This window comes from Phoenix dactylifera, chromosome 7 (assembly GCF_009389715.1).
Source record: "Phoenix dactylifera cultivar Barhee BC4 chromosome 7, palm_55x_up_171113_PBpolish2nd_filt_p, whole genome shotgun sequence".
NCBI lineage: Eukaryota > Viridiplantae > Streptophyta > Magnoliopsida > Arecales > Arecaceae > Phoenix > Phoenix dactylifera.
Genome location: NC_052398.1, coordinates 3084581 through 3104775, shown reverse-complemented (window position 1 = coordinate 3104775; position 20195 = coordinate 3084581). Strand labels below are relative to the sequence as shown.

General features: G+C 51.5%; 1 protein-coding gene across 1 annotated transcript; it reads right to left on the bottom strand.

Annotated features, from left to right (window-relative positions):
* Positions 1–14735: 14735 nt before the first annotated feature.
* Positions 14736–17017, bottom strand: LOC120111293. Its single transcript, XM_039127935.1, has 5 exons — positions 16831–17017; positions 16678–16712; positions 16468–16579; positions 15853–15902; positions 14736–15194 (listed from the first exon to the last, which is right to left on the bottom strand). The coding sequence occupies exons 1-5, from the start codon at positions 16919–16921 to the stop codon at positions 14865–14867; spliced, it is 618 nt and encodes a 205-aa protein (XP_038983863.1). The 5' UTR covers positions 16922–17017; the 3' UTR covers positions 14736–14864.
* Between the last annotated feature and the right edge of the window lie 3178 nt (positions 17018–20195).

The window sequence follows — 20195 nt, the reverse complement described above, 5'->3', positions numbered from 1 at the left end:
TTCCGGAAGGGCAGACTCACCTTCTCCCTGGACAAACGTCTGCCGCGGAGCTTCCCGGAGCTGTTGTCTCGGGCAAACCAGTATGCAGACGCCGAGGAGGCAGCCTCCCACCGGAACAAGGAGGCCGCCGAAGCCCCTCTAAAGCCCGGGAAGAAAAGGCGAAAAGAGGCACCCCAGAGGAGGAGCCCGACGCCTCAACGCCGGCGCAGAAGCCCGTCACCAGCAAGGAACCACGGCGCCACACGCCCTCGTTCTCCGCACCGGCGCTTCAACCGGTACACCCCACTCCTGGCCCCCCGGGCCCAGATCCTCATGGAGGTCAAGGGGCGGGAGGACCTCCCGGTCCCGAGGCAGATGAAGAAGATCCCTGGGAGGAAGCCTTCTCGGGCGTACTGTGAGTACCACCGAGACCACGGCCACGATACCGAAGACTGCTTCCAGCTTCGGGACGAGATCGAGGCTCTCATTCGCCGAGGGCGTCTCGGTCGATATGTAAACGACCGACGTCCCCCCGCAGACCCGCGTCCAGCCGACCCGGCCCCTCAGGAGCCTCGGGAGCAGAATCGACCCGTTGCGGGAGTGATCCACACCATCACTGGGGGCTGCTCTCGGCCCGTGAGGAACGCAGGGGGCTCGGCGGAAGTATCAGGAGTGGCCGTCGCGAAGAGGCAGCGGGTCGGAAATGTAATCACTTTTTGTGATGAAGATGTAAAGGGGGTTCAGATTCCCCACGATGACGCCATGGTGATCTCTCTCACTATGGCGGACTATGATGTAAGGCGTGTTCTTGTGGATAGTGGAAGCTCAGCTGATATTTTGTATTACGAGGCCTTCCAAAAGATGGGCTTTCCCCGACAATTGTTGCACAAAACATCCACCCCCCTCATAGGATTCACTGGAGACGCTATCTCGGCCGAAGGTGTCATCGAGCTGCCTGTGACTGCGGGCATTGCACCCGCAGAAGCCACGGTGCGGCTCGGGTTCTTGGTCGTCCGTGTCCCCTCGGCCTACAACGCTATCCTCGGACGACCCGGACTGAACGCCCTTCGCGCGGTGGTTTCTGCCTACCATTTGCTCATGCGGTTCCCCACAGCGGCCGGGATTGGAGAGGTCCGAGGTGACCAGCCGACCGCACGGCAGTGTTTCCTAGCAACTCTCAAAGGGAAGAAGCCCATGGAGGCCCTAAGCGTCGAGTCACTTGACGCCAGAGACGAAGTGGCCTTGCGGCACGGGGAGCCGGCCGAGGGCGTAATCGAAGTTCCCCTCGAAGAAGACCGCCCGGACCGCACGGTCCGGGTCGGTGCCAACCTCGACTTGGAAGCTCGGCTCCGGTTAGTGGAATTCCTCCGAGCCAATGCAGATGTGTTTGCCTGGTCGGCGGCCGATGTACCTGGGATCGACCCGGAGGTCGTTTCTCACGCCCTCAACGTCGACCCGACCCACCGACCAGTAAAGCAAAAGAAGAGACACCGTGCCCCGGATCGGATCCGGGTGGTCGACCAGGAGGTAGACAAACTCTTGGAGGCAGGTTTCATAAGAGAGGTGAGCTACCCCGAGTGGCTGGCAAACGTCGTACTTGTCCGGAAGGCGAGCGGGAAGTGGAGGATGTGCGTCGACTACACCGACCTGAACAAGGCGTGCCCCAAGGATAGCTTTCCGCTTCCACGGATAGACCAACTGGTCGACGCGACTTCCGGATATCAGCTACTGTCTTTTATGGACGCCTTCTCCGGCTACAACCAAATAATGATGGCTCCACAGGACGAGGAGAAAACTGCCTTCATAACAGACCGGGGGCTGTACTGTTACAAGGTAATGCCCTTCGGTCTGAAGAACGCTGGCGCCACTTACCAGCGCCTCGTCAATAAAATCTTCAAGGAGCAGATCGGCCGGAATATGGAGGTGTACGTGGACGATATGCTGGTAAAAAGCCGCCATGCAGACCAGCACATTGCAGATCTGGAGGAGACTTTCACCACCTTGCGAAAGTTTCGCATGAAGCTAAACCCAGCGAAGTGCGCTTTTGGTGCTTCGGCCGGGAGGTTCCTCGGTTTCATTGTCAACCAGCGCGGGATCGAGGCCAACCCGGACAAGATCAAAGCCATCCAAGATATGTCCCCTCCGACCAAAGTGAAGGAGGTTCAGGAGCTCGCTGGAAGGGTCGCCGCGCTCGGACGATTTGTGGCAAAGTCGGCCGAACGCTGCCAACCATTCTTCAAGGTGTTGAAGCGCCCAAAAGACTTCCTCTGGACGGCCGAATGCCATGCGGCGTTCGACCAGCTCAAGGAGTACATGGCGTCTCCTCCCCTGCTGTCCAAGCCGCAAGAGGGGGAGATGCTCTACCTTTACCTGGCGGTCTCCCCAACCGCAGTCAGCGCAGTACTGGTTCGGGAAGAGGCAAGACTTCAGAAGCCTGTATACTACATCAGCCGAGTCCTCCGGGATGCCGAGACGCGGTACACGAAGGCTGAGAAGATCGCCTTCGCGCTGCTGACTGCGACCAGGAGGCTTCGCCCCTATTTCCAGGCTCATTCTGTCACCCTTTTGACCGATCAACCACTGCGGCAGATTCTCAGCAATCCAGAGAATGCGGGACGGCTGGTGAAGTGGGCAGTAGAACTTGGTGAGTTCGACATCCGCTACCAGCCCCGACCAGCCATCAAGGCCCAGGTACTCGCGGACTTTCTCGCTGAGTGCACTGTGCAGGAGGCGGAACCTAAGCCGCCGGAGACACCCAGCCTCGATCTCCCGATCTGGACGCTCCACATTGACGGGTTGTCGAACCCTGAAGGTGGAGGGGCTGGGCTGGTCCTCACCAATCCCGATGGAGTGATAGCCGAGTATGCCTTGAGGTTCGGATTTCCAGTGACCAACAACGAGGCGGAGTACGAGGCCCTAGTCGCGGGACTCAAACTCGCCAAGGAGCTCGGCATCCGGCGTCTGAAAGTCTTCACCGACTCCCAGCTGGTGGTCGGGCAGGTTCGAGGGGAGTTCGAGGCGCGGAGCCCGACCATGCAGAGCTACGTCCGGAAGGTGCAAACACTCATTCCCGACCTCGGCAGTGTTGACATTCAGCAGGTCCCGAGGAGCGAAAATGCCAGGGCCGACAGGTTGTCCCGCCTAGTGGACGCAGACGCGCACAACTTGTCGAGGGCAATCTACCTGGAGACCCTGGATGCCCCGAGCATTGACGGGGCTGGAGCGGTGATGGCAATTGATCCGGAGCCGTCTTGGATGGACCCGCTCGTCGCCTACCTCGCCGAAGGAATCCTCCCTGAAGACGAAGATCAGGCCCGGCGGCTTGTAAAGAAGTCCGCCCACTACGTACTTTATGAAGGGAGGCTGTATCGGACCTCGTTTACCGCCCCCCTCTTAAGGTGCCTCCGCCCCGCGGAAGCGGCCTACGCCCTCGGCGAAGTCCACGAAGGCATCTGCGGATCGCACTTGGGGGCTAGGTCCTTGGCGCATAAGATCATGAGGCAAGGCTACTATTGGCCGACCTTGATGGAGGACTCGAAGGACCACGTGCGGAAATGCGACGCCTGCCAGCGCCACGCCAACGTCCAGAGAGTCCCCTCTGTCCCCTTGGCGCCAATCACCGCGCCCTGGCCCTTCGCACAATGGGGAATGGATATCCTCGGACCATTCCCCGTCGCTTCGGCCCAGCGGAAATTTTTGATTGTCGCCATCGACTACTTCACCAAGTGGGTGGAGGCAGAGCCACTGGCCACCATCACGGAGGCACAAGTCCGGAAGTTCGTGAAGAAGAACATCATTGTCCGATTTGGAGTACCTCGGGTCCTCATCTCGGATAACGGTCGACAGTTTGATAACAAGCACTTCCGGGACTTCTGCGAGGAATTCGGGATCGAGCATCGGTTCACATCCGTGTCGCATCCCCAAACCAACGGCGAGGCCGAGGTCACAAATCGGACAATCCTCCAAGGTATCAAAGCGCGGATCGGCCGGACGGGGCAAGCTTGGGTCGAGGAACTCGAGAATGTCCTTTGGGCGTATCGGACCACACAACGGACTCCTACTGGAGAGACGCCTTTCAGCCTAACCTATGGCACGGAAGCCGTTGCCCCCGTGGAGCTCGGACTCCCCTCGCCTCGGGTGGCCGCGCACCGACCCGAGGCCAATTCAGAGCAACTCCGAGGGAACTTGGATCTCTTGGAAGAGGCAAGGGAAATGGCTCAGGTACGGATGGCAATGTATCAGCAGAGGGTGGCCCGATATTACAACTCCAAAGTCCGACCGAAGCTTTTCAGAATTGGAGATCTGGTGCTGAGGCGAGCTAAGGCATCTCAACCTACGGAAGGTGGGAAGCTAGCGCCAAATTGGGAAGGCCCGTATAAAGTTCGTTGGGTAAACCGACCTGGCTCCTACCAGTTGGAAGCCCTAGATGGCCGAGAAATTCCAAGGGGCTGGAATTCCGCTAACCTGCGGATGTATTACCAGTAGAACAACAAGGCCAGAAAGACAATTTAAAAAGGTGCAATACTTTTCATTTCAATAATTTCTGGTTACAGTGGCGTGCTCGTGTGATTACAAGGAATTCCCAGAGGAGAATTAGGGAGTAAAGAAAGTAAAGAAGAGGTGGGGACCCAAACCCTCAACCCAGGGCGGCTGCAGTCCCACCAGAAGTGGGTGCTTCTAACCGGAGGCGCCATCCAGCACCTCACCAAAAAGAGGAGGAGCCGCCGCAGAAGAAGCTCCCGCTGCCCCCAGGGGAACGCCGCCTCCAAAGGATATTCCCATCTTCCCCAGTGGTAGGGAAGAGAAGGGATTCGAGGGGGAAGGGTATATGGAGGCGCGGTCCCGGATTGAGCGTCCGGCGCAGAGCTCAACCCAGAGGCTGAACTTCAAGGAGGGGAGATGTGATCCCGGATGAAACGCCTAGAGCGGAGTTCCGCCGGGGAGACCCTCCTTGTTGATCCCAGATGAAACGGCTAGTTGGCTGAAGTTGTAAGGGGAGCGCCTCCCCTTTCCTTCGACAGGAGTCTCTCAGTCATATGCCAAGGAGGAGGTCCGCGATCCATGGCAACCTGCAGCTCCGGCTTGGCAAATTCCATCGTACCTGCACCTGTATTTATAGCCAAGCTGCGGCCCCCTGGTAGTTCCGATACGGGTGGCTCCAATAAATGCAGGCGCACTGAATCCGGAGCCGTTCCGGCTCCCGAGGCGTATCTCCCCGCGATTTCCTAAGCGTCATTCTCCTTAAATCGCATTCTTTGTGCAGGACGATCCGGGTGACGTATACCCCTAGGTCCACGTGTCTCCGCTCGCGCCCAGGCCGCATCCTCCTCGAAGAACCCGCGTATCGCGGCCGCTCAACTAACACTCCTCACCAGCAGCAACTGGCGATCCGATTTCCCAGGTAACGCATTAATTAGCGTTTAATACCCTTCTAGTGTTCCCCCCAGGCAACGCTTGGAGGAGAGGAGAAACACGGTCGCGGCTGGGCACAGAGAAACCCCGATGGGCGGCGAGCGACAAGTGGCCGACCAACGAGTGGAATGTCCCGAGGCTCGGCCCTCGGATGCCTGGCTAACCCGATGATCATCCCGGGAGCAGACTAGCCGGAAGCCCCGACCGGTCGCCTCGGCTTGCGCCAGCCTAGGCCGACCAACGAGTGGAATCTCCCGAGGCTCGGCCCTCGGATGCCTGGCTAACCCGATGATCATCCCGGGAGCAGACTAGCCGGAAGCCCCGACCGGTCGCCTCGGCTTGCGCCAGCCTAGGCCGACCAACGAGTGGAATCTCCCGAGGCTCGGCCCTCGGATGCCTGGCTAACCCGATGATCATCCCGGGAGCAGACTAGCCGGAAGCCCCGACCGGTCGCCTCGGCTTGCGCCAGCCTTGGCCGACCAACGAGCGGAATTTCCCTGAGGCTTGACAACCCTCAGATGCCTGGCTAACCCGATGATCATCCCGGGAGCAGACTAGCCGGAAGCCCCGACCGGTCGCCTCGGCTTGCGCCAGCCTTGGCCGACCAACGAGCGGAATTTTCCTGAGGCTTGACAACCCTCAGATGCCTGGCTAACCCGATGATCATCCCGGGAGCAGACTAGCCGGAAGCCCCGACCGGTCGCCTCGGCTTGCGCCAGCCTAGGCCGACCAACGAGTGGAATCTCCCGAGGCTCGGCCCTCGGATGCCTGGCTAACCCGATGATCATCCCGGGAGCAGACTAGCCGGAAGCCCCGACCGGTCGCCTCGGCTTGCGCCAGCCTAGGCCGACCAACGAGTGGAATCTCCCGAGGCTCGGCCCTCGGATGCCTGGCTAACCCGATGATCATCCCGGGAGCAGACTAGCCGGAAGCCTCGACCGGTCGCCTCGGCTTGCGCCAGCCTAGGCCGACCAACGAGTGGAATCTCCCGAGGCTCGGCCCTCGGATGCCTGGCTAACCCGATGATCATCCCGGGAGCAGACTAGCCGGAAGCCCCGACCGGTCGCCTCGGCTTGCGCCAGCCTTGGCCGACCAACGAGTGGAATCTCCCGAGGCTCAGCCCTCGGATGCCTGGCTAACCCGATGATCATCCCGGGAGCAGACTAGCCGGAAGCCCCGACCGGTCGCCTCGGCTTGCGCCAGCCTTGGCCGACCAACGAGCGGAATTTCCCTGAGGCTTGACAACCCTCAGATGCCTGGCTAACCCGATGATCATCCCGGGAGCAGACTAGCCGGAAGCCCCGACCGGTCGCCTCGGCTTGCGCCAGCCTTGGCCGACCAACGAGCGGAATTTCCCTGAGGCTTGACAACCCTCAGATGCCTGGCTAACCCGATGATCATCCCGGGAGCAGACTAGCCGGAAGCCCCGACCGGTCGCCTCGGCTTGCGCCAGCCTTGGCCGACCAACGAGCGGAATTTTCCTGAGGCTTGACAACCCTCAGATGCCTGGCTAACCCGATGATCATCCCGGGAGCAGACTAGCCGGAAGCCCCGACCGGTCGCCTCGGCTTGCGCCAGCCTTGGCCGACCAACGAGCGGAATTTCCCTGAGGCTTGACAACCCTCAGATGCCTGGCTAACCCGATGATCATCCCGGGAGCAGACTAGCCGGAAGCCCCGACCGGTCGCCTCGGCTTGCGCCAGCCTTGGCCGACCAACGAGTGGAATCTCCCGAGGCTCGGGCCTCGGATGCCTGGCTAACCCGATGATCATCCCGGGAGCAGACTAGCCGGAAGCCCCGACCGGTCGCTTCGGCCTGCGCCAGCCTTGGTCGACCAGCGAGCGGAAGAATTTCCTGAGGCCTAACCCTCGGATGCCTGGCTTAGCGCCGGAAGAATTCCCTGAGGACTAACCCTCGGATGCCTGGCCTAGCGCCGGAAGAATTCCCTGAGGACTAACCCTCGGATGCCTGGCCTAGCGCCGGAAGAGTTGCCTGAGGCCTAACCCTCGGATGCCTGGCTCAGCGCCGGAAGAGTTTCCTGAGGCCTAACCCTCGGATGCCTGGCTTAGCGCCGGAAGAATTTCCTGAGGCCTAACCCTCGGATGCCTGGCTTAGCGCCGGAAGAATTTCCTGAGGCCTAACCCTCAGATGCCTGGCTTAGCGCCGGAAGAGTTTCCTGAGGCCTAACCCTCGGATGCCTGGCCTAGCGCCGGAAGAGTTTCCTGAGGCCTAACCCTCGGATGCCTGGCTCAGCGCCGGAAGAGTTTCCTGAGGCCTAACCCTCGGATGCCTGGCTTAGCGCCGGAAGAATTTCCTGAGGCCTAACCCTCGGATGCCTGGCTTAGCGCCGGAAGAATTTCCTGAGGCCTAACCCTCGGATGCCTGGCTTAGCGCCGGAAGAGTTTCCTGAGGTTTAACCCTCGGATGCCTGGCCTAGTGCCGGAAGAACTTCGGGAATCAAAAGTCAGCAAGAAGCAACCAAGAGCTAAAAAAAAAAAAGAGGACGAGGGCGAGATGAAGAAATATTCAACGTGCATTAATTTTCAGGGCCGAGGCCCATACAATTGGGCAAAACGCCGACATACAAAAATAAAAAAGACAATGGAAGGTACAAGAGGTCAGCTTGGAGGAACTCCCGAGTCGGGAACGCCGGGCTCGTCCGCGGGAGGTAGGGAAGCAGCAGGAGAACCAGCAGGCGATGGCGCCGGAGAGGAGTCCAGGAGGGAGATCTCGCTCAGGTCAACTTCGGGATACTTAGCCGACACCCTTGCCAGGCCCTCCTCGAAGCCCAAGGTGAAGGCTTCGGCCCCCGCGTCCGACGCGTCATGGACAAACTCGTCAGACTGGTGATAGGTCCGCACTGCCTCCGACATATCATGGGCGAACTCGGCGGACTGGCGATAAGCCTCTACCGCCTGACGCCCGATTTCCGCCCTCTTCTCGGCCAGCTCCGCCTCAGCTCGCTCCATAATCTGAGCCTTGGCCTCCAAGACCTTCGCCACAATCCGGCCTTCGGCCTCAGAGGAGACCCTCAGCAGATCAGCCTGAGCCTCTTTATGCTTCGCCTCGGTAGCAACCCGAGCGGCCTCGGCTTCCTTCAGGCGCGAACGGAGCTCTTGGACGTCCGTGCATGACTTCTCCAGGGCCGACTCCAGTTCGCCTAGTTTGGCTTCAAAAGAGCGGATTCGGTCGCAGGCGTTGTCGGCAGACCGCTGGGCCTTCTCCCACCGCTCTCGATAGTCCGCGATCTTCCGGGACTGCTTTTCAGCCCGTTCCTCCGCCTTCTTGACCCTGCTTTCGAGGCCCGAGGCGGCTTTGAGTTGCTCCTGAGCCTCTGACAGTTGCTCCTCCAGGGCGGCGAAGCCGAGTGCCCGCTCTTCGGCCTCCCGGAGCCTCGCCTCGAGGTCCCCGGTCGTCCTGCCTGCCGCAGCCCGGCCTCCCTCTTCCATTGCTTTCAGCCGGTCCTCGGCCTTCGCCAAAAGCGAATCGACACCATTAAGGAAGGATGTCCGCCGAAATCCTCAGGTTGCCAGGTCAGCAGCAACCGCCATACGCCATAAAGAAGGCGGGAAGCTTGAAGCGCGCGCGCCTCTCCGAAGGATGGCGGCAATCTCGAAACATCACTCCCTTCACCTGTTCCCCTTCTGGTTCCAGGCTCGGAAGTGGGGGGCTACTGTTATGGGGGAATTGAGCCGCCATGCCCCACGTGATCGGCACGCGTATCCAGGAAAGCTACAGCTGCCCTATGATCCAGCACTCCGACCCCGAGTCGGACCTCCTCGGCTCCGCAGCCCGACCCCGGGTCGGCTGCCCTATGATCCAACACTCCGACCCCGAGTCGGACCTCCTCGGCTCCGCAGCCCGACCCCGGGTCGGCTGCCCTATGATCCAGCACTCCGACCCCGAGTCGGACCTCCTCGGCTCCGCAGCCCGACCCCGGGTCGGCTGCCCTATGATCCAGCATTCCGACCCCGAATCGGAGATCTTTTGATAACGACAGGCTATTCTCCAGAGGCACGCCGCGGCCTCCTGCTCCACTACTCCCTGCAACGGCTGTACCCGATGCTGCCCACGATCTCCTGTATCGACCGTACAAAGCGGAGCTCCACTACGCCCTGCCATGACCGTACCCGGCGCTGCTCCACGACGCCCCGTAACGGCCATGTCAGTGGCCATTCTATCGTGCCCCACGACGACAAACCCCCCGGAGAGACCTCCCAGCCAGGCATATATGCGGCTGGGGGGAGAAGGGGGGGTAAGCAATACCTCCCAGAGCACTCTCTCCCACTTGTGATTATCATCTCTCCTCCTCCAATCTCCTCTGACTTGACCGTCGGAGGGCCATCACCACCCTGGTGGTGGTGCAAGGCTTGTTTGCAGGTTCCTTGGCGGAAGGTGGAGCGCAACCAGCACCAACCAAGACAACTCAGGCGGAACCCCGTTCACACCGTCGTGTCAATCGTTCTCGGTTTGGACCACCAGCAACATTTATAATGCTACCAATGTTCTTTCTGGTATTTATTACCCTACTTCATGTTCATTTTTACAACAAGCATATATAATTAGTCAAAAATTTGCAGAACATAGATATGATGATGTTTTAATGCCTATTATTCACCTAATGGAATCTAAATGGAATGAGTATTGGGACAGGATATGTCCTATGCATAACTTAGCTGCTGTATTTGATCCTAGAGTTAAATTAAATGGCGTGCTAATTTTACTTGATGCATACGCTGAAAATATGAATCAAGATGCTGAATCTGCTAAAGATGAGGTAAGACAACTTCTTTATGATATTTATGCTATATATGATGAAAAAATTCGTGGATCTAGAACACAAATACAAACCTCTATTCCTCCTTCTAGTAGTTCTCGTTCGTCATCTATTTTTTCATTCATTGCACAGAGAAGACACACACATGCTTCAAGTTCCTCTTCATCTTCTTCATCTTTAAGTAGTGAACTAGAATTTTATTTACGAAATGATCTTCAGTCTGCATATGATGAAAATCAAATAGAGAATCTAGATGTATTATCTTGGTGGAAGAGTGTTAGAAATCAATATCCTGTTATGTCTGCAATTGCACGCGATATTTTAGCTGTGCCGATGTCCACGGTAGCATCGGAATCCGCTTTTAGTGCAGGTCGGCGTGTTCTTGACGAAAAGAGAAGTAGGATGACGGGCGAAACGGTGGAGATGCTTCTCTGCTTCAAGGATTGGCTGGATGCTGAGGCAAGACTTCAAGATAAAGGTGGACATAATACAACATCCTCTGATGATGATGATACAAACACTACTGAAGACTGAAGACTGAAGAGTGAATACTGATTCACTGAATCACTGATGATTAGTAAGATTTCTTAATTTTTTATAATTGTACATTTTTATTGTATTCTGGAGGTCAGACCAAGGTCCAAACCTCGGCCCTTTCTTAGTTTCTTATTGTATTCTAGAATCTAGAGGTCAGACCAAGGTCCAAACCTCCCTTCATGTACCATTTTGATTGAAATTAATAAACTGGTAGGGGTCTATGCCAAACCCCCCACCATTAAGGTGGCTTTATATTCATAAATCAAGATTTCTTAGTGTTCATAATTTATTAATGTATTAAAAAAATTTTATCGGGCCGAGCCGGGCCCAGGCCCGGACCGTGCCAGGCCCGCGTGCCAGCCCGGCCCAGGCCCTTATGGGCCGTGCCGTGCTGGCACGCGGGCCGTGCCGTGCTTGGCCCGCGTGCCTAGACCGGGCCGTGCCGGCCCAGGCCCGAAGCGGGCCGTGCCTGGCACGGCCCGCTGGCCAGGATTCGCTAGCCCAGCACGGCCCTATCAAAGGGGCCGTGCCAGGCACGGCCCGTCACTGTAGCTGGCGGGCCGTGCCAGGCACGGCCCGCTTCGTGCCGTGCCGTGCCGGGCCGTGGGCGGCCCGGCCCAGTGCCCATCTCTACCTCTACTTTCGATGTGGAGGCTCCGACCACCAGAAACCAGAGTGTAGAAATCCCATTAGATTCTTCAAGAGCCGTCACTTTGGTCTTTCCTACAAGGGCTGTAAACATCTCAACACCACTCGACCTCGCCGAAAAGTCACCATGCAGGACAAAGCAGCAAATCTTAACCACCCAAAAAATCTCAAACCGAGTGCAGTCCATGAAAGCATTCCTCCCCTTCACGGAAGAGATGGCAGGAATCTCGACTCATCTTGACAAGGCGGCACTCATCTTGAAAAGTCCAATAATCCCACATCGAAAAAGATTCGTTTCGGAGTCTGGGCATATGAGGCGGATGTCTTCTAATCCTGTAGACGTATTTTAGGTGAAAAACAAAATCGGAAAGAAGTGAACGACGCTTGCGTGAAGCTCCGAAATCGGATAATATCTAACAGGAGAGCTTCGTGTTTTTTTTTCATCGGACAATATCTCACGTGCTCTGCGCAGGCGGAGGCGTGACACTTTGGGCGCTCGATAAGGGCTGACGACGTCGCAACCTCGCTGGCGAAGAAAGCTAGAAAAGTGGGATCCTGAAACACTAGACAACCATCCTCCCACTAAGCTCTTCGTCTCCTGCCCCGACAACCGAACGGTACATGGCCTCATGGCCGAAGGACACATTCGTGGAGAGTGCTCAGCTTCGAATCCGTCCTCGGTCAATTCTCAGTAAGCGCTGTTCACAAGATGAAACACTCGCCGTCAGCAACAAAGTGGTTAATCTAAAACATCTACGGGCCTAATGATTCCCAGCAAGGGAAGGATTTCTTCAAGGAGTTGGAACACAATCAGAGCTAAATGGTCTGGAGCTTGAATCCTTGTGGGAGGTTTCAACATTACCCGATATCCCTCAGAACGAAAGGGCGCTGCAAGTGGAACAAAGGCATCTAGAGACTTCAACAGGTTTGTTGATTCACTCTTCCTACGAGAGTCAACCAAAGAAGACACACTTGGTCAAATCATCGGGAAAAACCACCAATGGTCAAGTTAGATGTCTTGCTTCGCTGGAATGGACAAATGAATTCCCTCTCTCGAGCATCTCACCATTGACCAAAATCCCATCTGATCATTGCCCACTTATGTTGAGAACTAGCAGCAAGAGGATTAAACAGTGGTGGACATCAGCTCCAACTTCCAGTGACGCAGCCAAAAATCTGGTTTTTCTGACAGATTTTTTTAACAGAGTATTGGTCTGGAGATCAAGACAGGGAAGGTTCACTGCATACAATTTGCAGATGACACCCTAGTCCTTGGCAACGCCAAAAAGAGGTCAGCATCTAACTTAAAATTTCTTCTCTATTCCTATGAGTTGATTACAGGTTTAAAAATAAACTTCGAAAAAAGCTCCATGATTGGAATTGGACTCAACCAGCGTGAATTTAGATGGTACGCGATACCAATGGTTTGCACTGTTGCAAACATGCCAATCAAATACCTTGGCCACCCACTTCATAGCAAAAAACTCGGTGTGAAAAGTTGGAGATTTCTTGAAGAGAAAATTGACAAAAAAATTGGCAGCATGGAAAGGGAAAGTACTAACACTAGCTGGAAGACTCGCACTGATTAATGCAGTGCTAGGAGCAATACCATCCTATTGGATGGCTACCCTCAAGGTTCCCTCAGAAGTAATCAAGAGAATTGAAAAGAAAAGGAGAAGCTTCTTATGGAAAGGAAGCGAAGAATGTGTAGGAGGTTTCTGCTTTGTAAGATGGGAAAAAAATCTGCAGACCAAAAGAGCTAGGGGGGCTAGGTATCAGCGATCTGAAAATGTTTAACAAGTGCTTATTACTAAAATGGTGGTGAAGGTATTTTCATGAACGTGAAAGGCCTTGGCGAAGACTAATCAAGAATCTACACTTCTCTAACAGACCTTCAAGTTAGCCGTTATCAAGAAGTTGCAGAGAATCGTCAGAGGCATGGAGGAGCATTTTAAAGGTTAGGAAGTGGTTCTTTGAAAGCATAAAATTTACTGTAGAAAATGGAGAGCAAGCAGCCTTCTGGTATGATCATTGGATAAACGAACTACCACTGAAAGAGCAATTCCCATTAGCCTTCGCACTATGAAGCAAGCCTCATGCAACCATAGCAGAAGTTTTTCACTTTTTAGATGAAGGAAATATTACAGGGGCGCAGTAACGCCTATGAGGGGAAGGGAAGAGATCAGAAAACTCACTGAGCTGCTCAAGGTTAAAACGCTCGCAATTGGAGATGACAAAATCGAGTGGGGAACAGAAATAAAAAAAAAAATCACAGTAAAGAGTAGCTATAAATTCTTCAGCCACGGGGGAGTTGGATCGAAAATTAACAAATCCTTTTGGAAAATATCAGTGCCAGAGAAAGTTAAATTGATCAACTGTTAGCGATCAATAAGAAGCTACTCGCACAGGATAATCTTCAGAAACGAAAATGGAAAACCCCACAGAATTGCACCCTCTGTGGCAGCCAGAGGAAACCTCGGAACATATCTTCGTATGGTGTTCCTTTTCACAGAAAATTTGGAGCCTCATTGCAGCAAAAATGGGAAACTTTTACAAACTAACTTCCTTGGATAACTGGTGGACTGTAAAGATGAGAATAGACACAAACGAAAGCCTGAGATCAGCATATTATTCTTTAGTCGCAACAATTATGTGGAGCATATGGAAGGACAGAAACAAAAGAGTCTTCCACTTCCAAGCGAATGCCCCCATATTTGTGCTTAAGGAGGCTCTGTTTTTATTTGAAAGCTGGACTTCAATAACTTCAGAAACAAACAAGCTGCAGTTCTCCATAGTACTAAAAGAAATACAGAGCATTATAGATAAATACTATGATCTCTGAGTGGCAGCCAAGCTTAACCTAGCACCTGTAACCTAAGCTCTTTTAGACGTTGCATGAGCAACGAAACTCTTTACTGCATGTAAATCCTAAGCTGACAACTGTACGTAGTTGAGACCACATCCTCAAGTGACCCCCAACACAAACACTGTAAATCTACTCATCTTGCAATAAATTTTCGGGTGGCCTATGCCTCCCTTTATCAAAAAAAAAGAAGCAAGGTAATGAATAAGAACTGATCTAGTTCAATCACATTTATGGAATTATTGGAATAATCTTCCATAAGGCAGGAACTTTGCCTTCCAACTTGTCCATTTTATTTTTATATTTTCAGCCTATCATGATCTCTGAAACTATGAGACTACGATTTCTAGTGCCACCCACCTACAGAGAATTAGAATAATAAGTATAAATCTTAAGCTCGGTTCAATCATCAAAAAATTCTATATACTAAAGTGATGCTTTTCAGTAGACGAGATAGGATTCAGATAAGAGAGGTAAGCTTATATAGTTTAAGGGCATAAAGGTAGGAGGGATGAATAATTTAAGTCCAAAAAGGATTCATTGACTAACTAAACTTAATGTACATATAGTTACTTTATTTTAGCGAAAAGGTCGATACTTAGAATTAAAGGAGGATTGGTATCCAACGTCAAAATTTCGTAGCACTAACTAGGGTCTCACATTGATTCTCCCTAAAGGTAGGCGATTGTTGATCGGAGGTCGGCGATGGGCATGCTGATGGTAGTCCTTTTGGAGCATTTTGAAAATTTCAGCAGTGGATGCTAGTAGCCTTTGTGTTTCATCTGTCTGAACTTGACCATGTGATAGTCCTGATACTACTTTCAAAGAACCCAAGCTTGCATGAGCGGATGATGAGGCCTCAAATACTTGGGATTTGATCTGAGGAGAATTTGAGAGGTTCACTGGTTCAAGAGCATTCCCTTCAGTTTTTTTGTTGAGACTGAATATTCCTGAGTGCAATGTGGTGATTCTAGAATCCTGAGGACAAATGAAAGTAAACTTGTTAGTTGCTAGAGTGGGTCAAGAAGCAAGAACATGGTGTCTGTACAAGACAAACTATGTTAGAGTAATGCAGAATCTTAATTGTCACATTGTTGAAGGGCATATCCTTATGATCAAACACCACAAGTTCTATGTGAAACAAAAGTTTAGCTTTAGACAGGAGTGAAACATGATGGGAAAGAAAGGAAGAGAGAGAAGAAAAAAAGGACTTAGCGTTATGGCCCCATTATATGATTATATAAAAGGAATATGGTTTCATCATAATACCATAGAGAAATAAAAGAACTTTCTTAGGTGCACAGAATCCAAACATAAAGTTGAAAATTTAGCCAGGCATACAAGAATCCAAGAATCCACCTGAACCCTTGAAAATTGGTTAAAATTAGCAAAAGGAGGCCTGGCTAAATTGTGATTACAGAGGTTTCATGTGGAGATGCACGAAGTACGCTGTAGCTCGTTTATCTTGTTAAGACAATCCACGTCGTTAAGTGATTGCTCTATTTGGTGGTCCTCAAATGTTGAGGATATACCAAACTAGTTGAAATGTGGTCTTTATATGTGAATATTTATGTGTTTGTGATACCACCTATCTAGAAGGAAGGGGGCAGGGAGGGGAGGGGATTAGATCATTTACCTCTGCATTTGATGACCCAGATGATTTATTTAAAGAATTCTTTGCCTTTCCTGCATCCAGAGAAAGTATTCAAATTGAACAAATAGCCATGATCTTTTCCAACATCCCACATTTTAAACTCGCATAAGTAAATTCCATCATACAAAATATATTTATGATCAGAAGAGTATTTATGCGGCTATGGCAGCGCCCAATCGCATTGTTAAGAATTTGCATGCCTCAAAAATAATACTAAAATTCTTTGCACAAAAAGAACACTTGATGTAAATCTTACATTGTTAGACTTGGTAAGCAAAAACTATAGTTGAAGTCCTACCTAACATAATAACTAAAATCCCTTGTTATACATGAACACCCATAAACATCAGAATCTTATAGCATACTGAGACACTAGAAGAGGTTCTCTCTTATTATCACATAAGACAGGAACCTCAACATAGTTTTAGGGGCCCTTGCTTTAGTTGTGCTTTGGGGGGTGGTTTACGGGTCTGTAGTAATCAGAACTGAAAGGTATAAGGCTAACAAAATGGACTCTTCTAGGGAAAACTCTATTATTCGGTTTGCACCCTGCCCTCTCTCCTCCATGGTCACATTTTCCAACAGAATGATTTGCACCTGTTTTCACCATGCCTTTGACTTCAATATTCACCTTCTTCATGCCCATCTTCCTTCCTCCAAGCCAAATGTTTCCAGTGGCATCAACCATCTTGGTCTTCTCTTGAAGCCCCTAGTATAAAGCTACAGCTCATAAAACCAAATTCCCACAAGGATAAGAAAAGATCATTGGCAAATGAAGAAAGTATAATGGAAATTAACAATATATACCTGACCGCTCCTGAGAGTACAAAGCGTCACCATGCCTGCGATAGAGAAGAAAACAGGAGAGCGAAATCAGTATTATTAGTTCTTGGGATTTCTCCATGCATGCATGCAGAAATTTTTCAGATGAAGAGCATGGAGAAAAGAGGCATGTCTTACCTCCGTCAGCAAGTGCAAGGGAGTCCCCAGGAGCAGCTAAAGAGAGCAAGAGTCCTACTACAAAGCTTACGAACCTCAAGTATTGCACCATGACTTCTCATTCAACGACGGCAACAGAGAGGGAGGAAGAAAGAAAAGGGAAAGGTTGGGTTTTATAAGCTAGGACCCTAGCTCATAGGTTAAAGCTAGCTAGGTTCCCAGCATCTCATCTCTTCTAAATATTTAATCGTGATTCTAATATATTTCAAGTTGTCCTCTCAACATTTTCTTATTGGATTGGTTAATATTTATGGACTTGGGAAGACTCAAAGCTTGTCCTTGTGATCTATATTTAGTAGTGCTTAAAAGCCTTGGCATTGCGTGGAATTGAAGAAAAACGAGTGCTTTGTGCTGTCTGCCGCGCGTCATGCACGCTACGAGGAGACGGTGGTAAAGTTTGGTGTGCAAGGATTTTGCCAACCCATTAAACTCTAGGGTTTTGGAAACCTTTTCTATACCGGACCCTGGTCCCCATATGAACACATTTTGCTAAGCTTGGTCTCGGGCTTTCCACTTGGAACGTAATTTTTTTGTGCTAATGGTCATGAGGCGAGTGCGAAGGGTTCAAAAGAACAACAGTAACCGAACTTGGACTTCGGCAATTGGCACGACTTCTTATAAAAGTGGGGCACAGGCCCTAACTTATACTCAGCTCAAGGGTGTAAAGATGGTACGCCGCATATGTACTATTTCACACTTTCCCTCATCAAATCACTTTGTAGCAATGCTTCTAAAGGTTGTGCTTGAGAAGATCTTTCATTTTGACGCATGTCATCACACCAGCAGCAGCTTTTTCCTTCATAATTTATAGAAAAGAAAGACCATGGCCAGATTTTATCACATGAGGATCGAGATGCAGTTTCATCCTGAAGATGACTCGGCTACGGTTATCAGTTAGATCCAGAAGAATCCAAGAGGTAACGGATGCGACCACTCATTACTCCGAGATATCTGGACAATGTTAAGGGATAGAAGGGCCTTGCAGGCCAAACATGTTTTTCGAGAAGCAAACGGAATTGCGGATTAGATGGCTGCTTATGTGCAGTGCCGGCTCGAGCCTTAGGCGACTGAGGCGGTCGCCTAAGGCCCCCGGCCCAGGGAAGGCCCCCACCCAGCCTTTTTTTTTTATTCCACCATGACGCAATGGCAGATCGTAGATGAGACGGGGAGTGGGTTTGGGCGGCGACGTGAAAGGCTGAGACTGAGCTGGGACTGGCAACGGGCGACGGCAGTCGGCAGATGGGGACTGGCGACGGGCGACGGGCGATGGCGTGGTCGAGCGGTCGAGTCGTCGACAAGCAACGGGCAACGCAACGGCTATTTCCTCCCCGGCTCCCCCCTTCTCTCCCTCCTTCTCTGCCTTTTTAATGCCAGAACCTTCTCCGGTTCTTCATTCTTGGCACTCGGCAGTCGGCAGTCGGCAGAATCGGCTTGCAAAGTTGCAGAGCGGCGAGCGCAAAACCCTCTCTAGCTCTCCTCGTCGACGTCGCCGTCCTCGGCTCCGAGCTCCGGCCTCCGACTCCGAGCTCCGAGCTCCAAGCTCCGGTCCACCGTGCGTCCGTGCAGAGTCCCGTCCTCTCCTCGCCGACTCCGAGTCGCTGTCCTCGGCTCCTCCTGTCCTCCGACCTCCGACTCCGCGGCGACCGAGACGGCGAGGCCTCCCGAGTCTCGACTTCCGACTCCGAGCTTCGCGGCTCCGGTCTCGTCGGCTCCGCCGCTCCGCAGCTCCGGCCTCGTCGGCTCCGCTCTAAAATCCACTCCACTGGATTTTCAATTTTGACAGGGAAGGTGAGACCGTGAGACCCTAATTTGTGCTTATTAAATGTTAAATAGTTGAGCTCCGATCCGGGTTTTGTTTGGGTTGTCCACAGTCCATACATTAATCTTTTAGCCATCAAATCCCCCTCTTTCTGCTGCGTGAGTCTTAAAAATCTAGGTTTTTTAATGCTTTCTTTCTCTGTCTTCTCTCAAATATATTAGATTTGGAGGAATGAGATACCAGGGGGCAGGGGCCGCTGAAGGAGAGAATAGTTTCATTTGAGGTCAGTAAGAGCATTTAGTTCTCAATTCTCATACCTTGTTTTTGACATTCAGGGTTATTTTTTTGTTCTTCTTTTTGGCGTTCATATGATAAAGATTGAATCTTTTTTCCTGTATCTGGTTTTTTCTGGAGAGTTTTGGGGTTCTTCACGCTTTTGATCATGCTTTGGATTGAGTTGAGGCTGGCTTTTTTTTAAAAGTCATTCTCTCCCAGAAGTCCAAACTCTCAGACATCCTTTCAAAGTTTAGAATGGTTGTCATCTGAGAGAGCTAGGGTCGGGCAAATTTGTCTCGCACAGGTCTCTACATCTCAGAGAAATAATTGCCCAATGCCCTCACCTCCCTATCGTGTTGAAGGCCACCCAGCTGACTAAACCTTTTCTGCATCATGATGACTTCGAGCCTCTTCACTATGAAGTCTATCATCAGGTGGACAAAGGAGTCATAGTTGCTGGATGTAGCCACACCATATTGGGCACTTCCAAGTTCCAACAAGCAATTTTTGCTTGCAATTTTTGTTGCTTACTCCTGTTGAGTTTCTTCAAAGATTTGACTTTTTTTATCAAAGATTGAGGTCTTTGGGTTTCATTGCACTTATTAAAAAATTTTCATAATAATAATTAAAAAAAAGGCCCCTCTTACTGAGTTCGCCTTAGGCCCCCAAACGCATTGGGCCGCCCCTGCTTATGTGACCAGTCATTCCGATATTATCTTATGGGCTGGAGATGGAGAATTGTTCTGGGCATTCCGAGGCATTTTGTTTTCTAACTTTATTGGGTGCATCCGTACTCGTCATATATGATCTATCCGCTTTAGCGAAAAAAAAAAAAGAAGAAAGAAAGAAAGAAGGAAGGAGGATTGAGATGCAGTGACACAGCATTAATATGAGACATCTTAGTGATATGTTATGGTTTATAAGCCAAGAATTATTTATTTAACAAGGTTGAGACTTGCCCAAGCAAGTTTTTAATGAGTCCAAGCATCTGCATAGATTTCACCCTGCAGATTTATTCAACAGAAGCGACAAAAAAGCTTTCTGATCTCAAGTACTTTGTGTATAGAATCTCCTGATGGCATGACAAATACAAACTATAGATAAAAAAAAAAAAATCACTTAATCATCATGCTTCATAACAAATGAAGTTTAGCATGCAGCAATAGGTCTAATCTGATAAAACTTAGACGAAAGATTTTGTAAGTTGGAAAAGTACAAAAAGAAAAAGGAAAAAAAAGAGAGAAAAGAATAAACCAACCAACTTTAGCTCAGTTGATTGGTATTCCTCTTC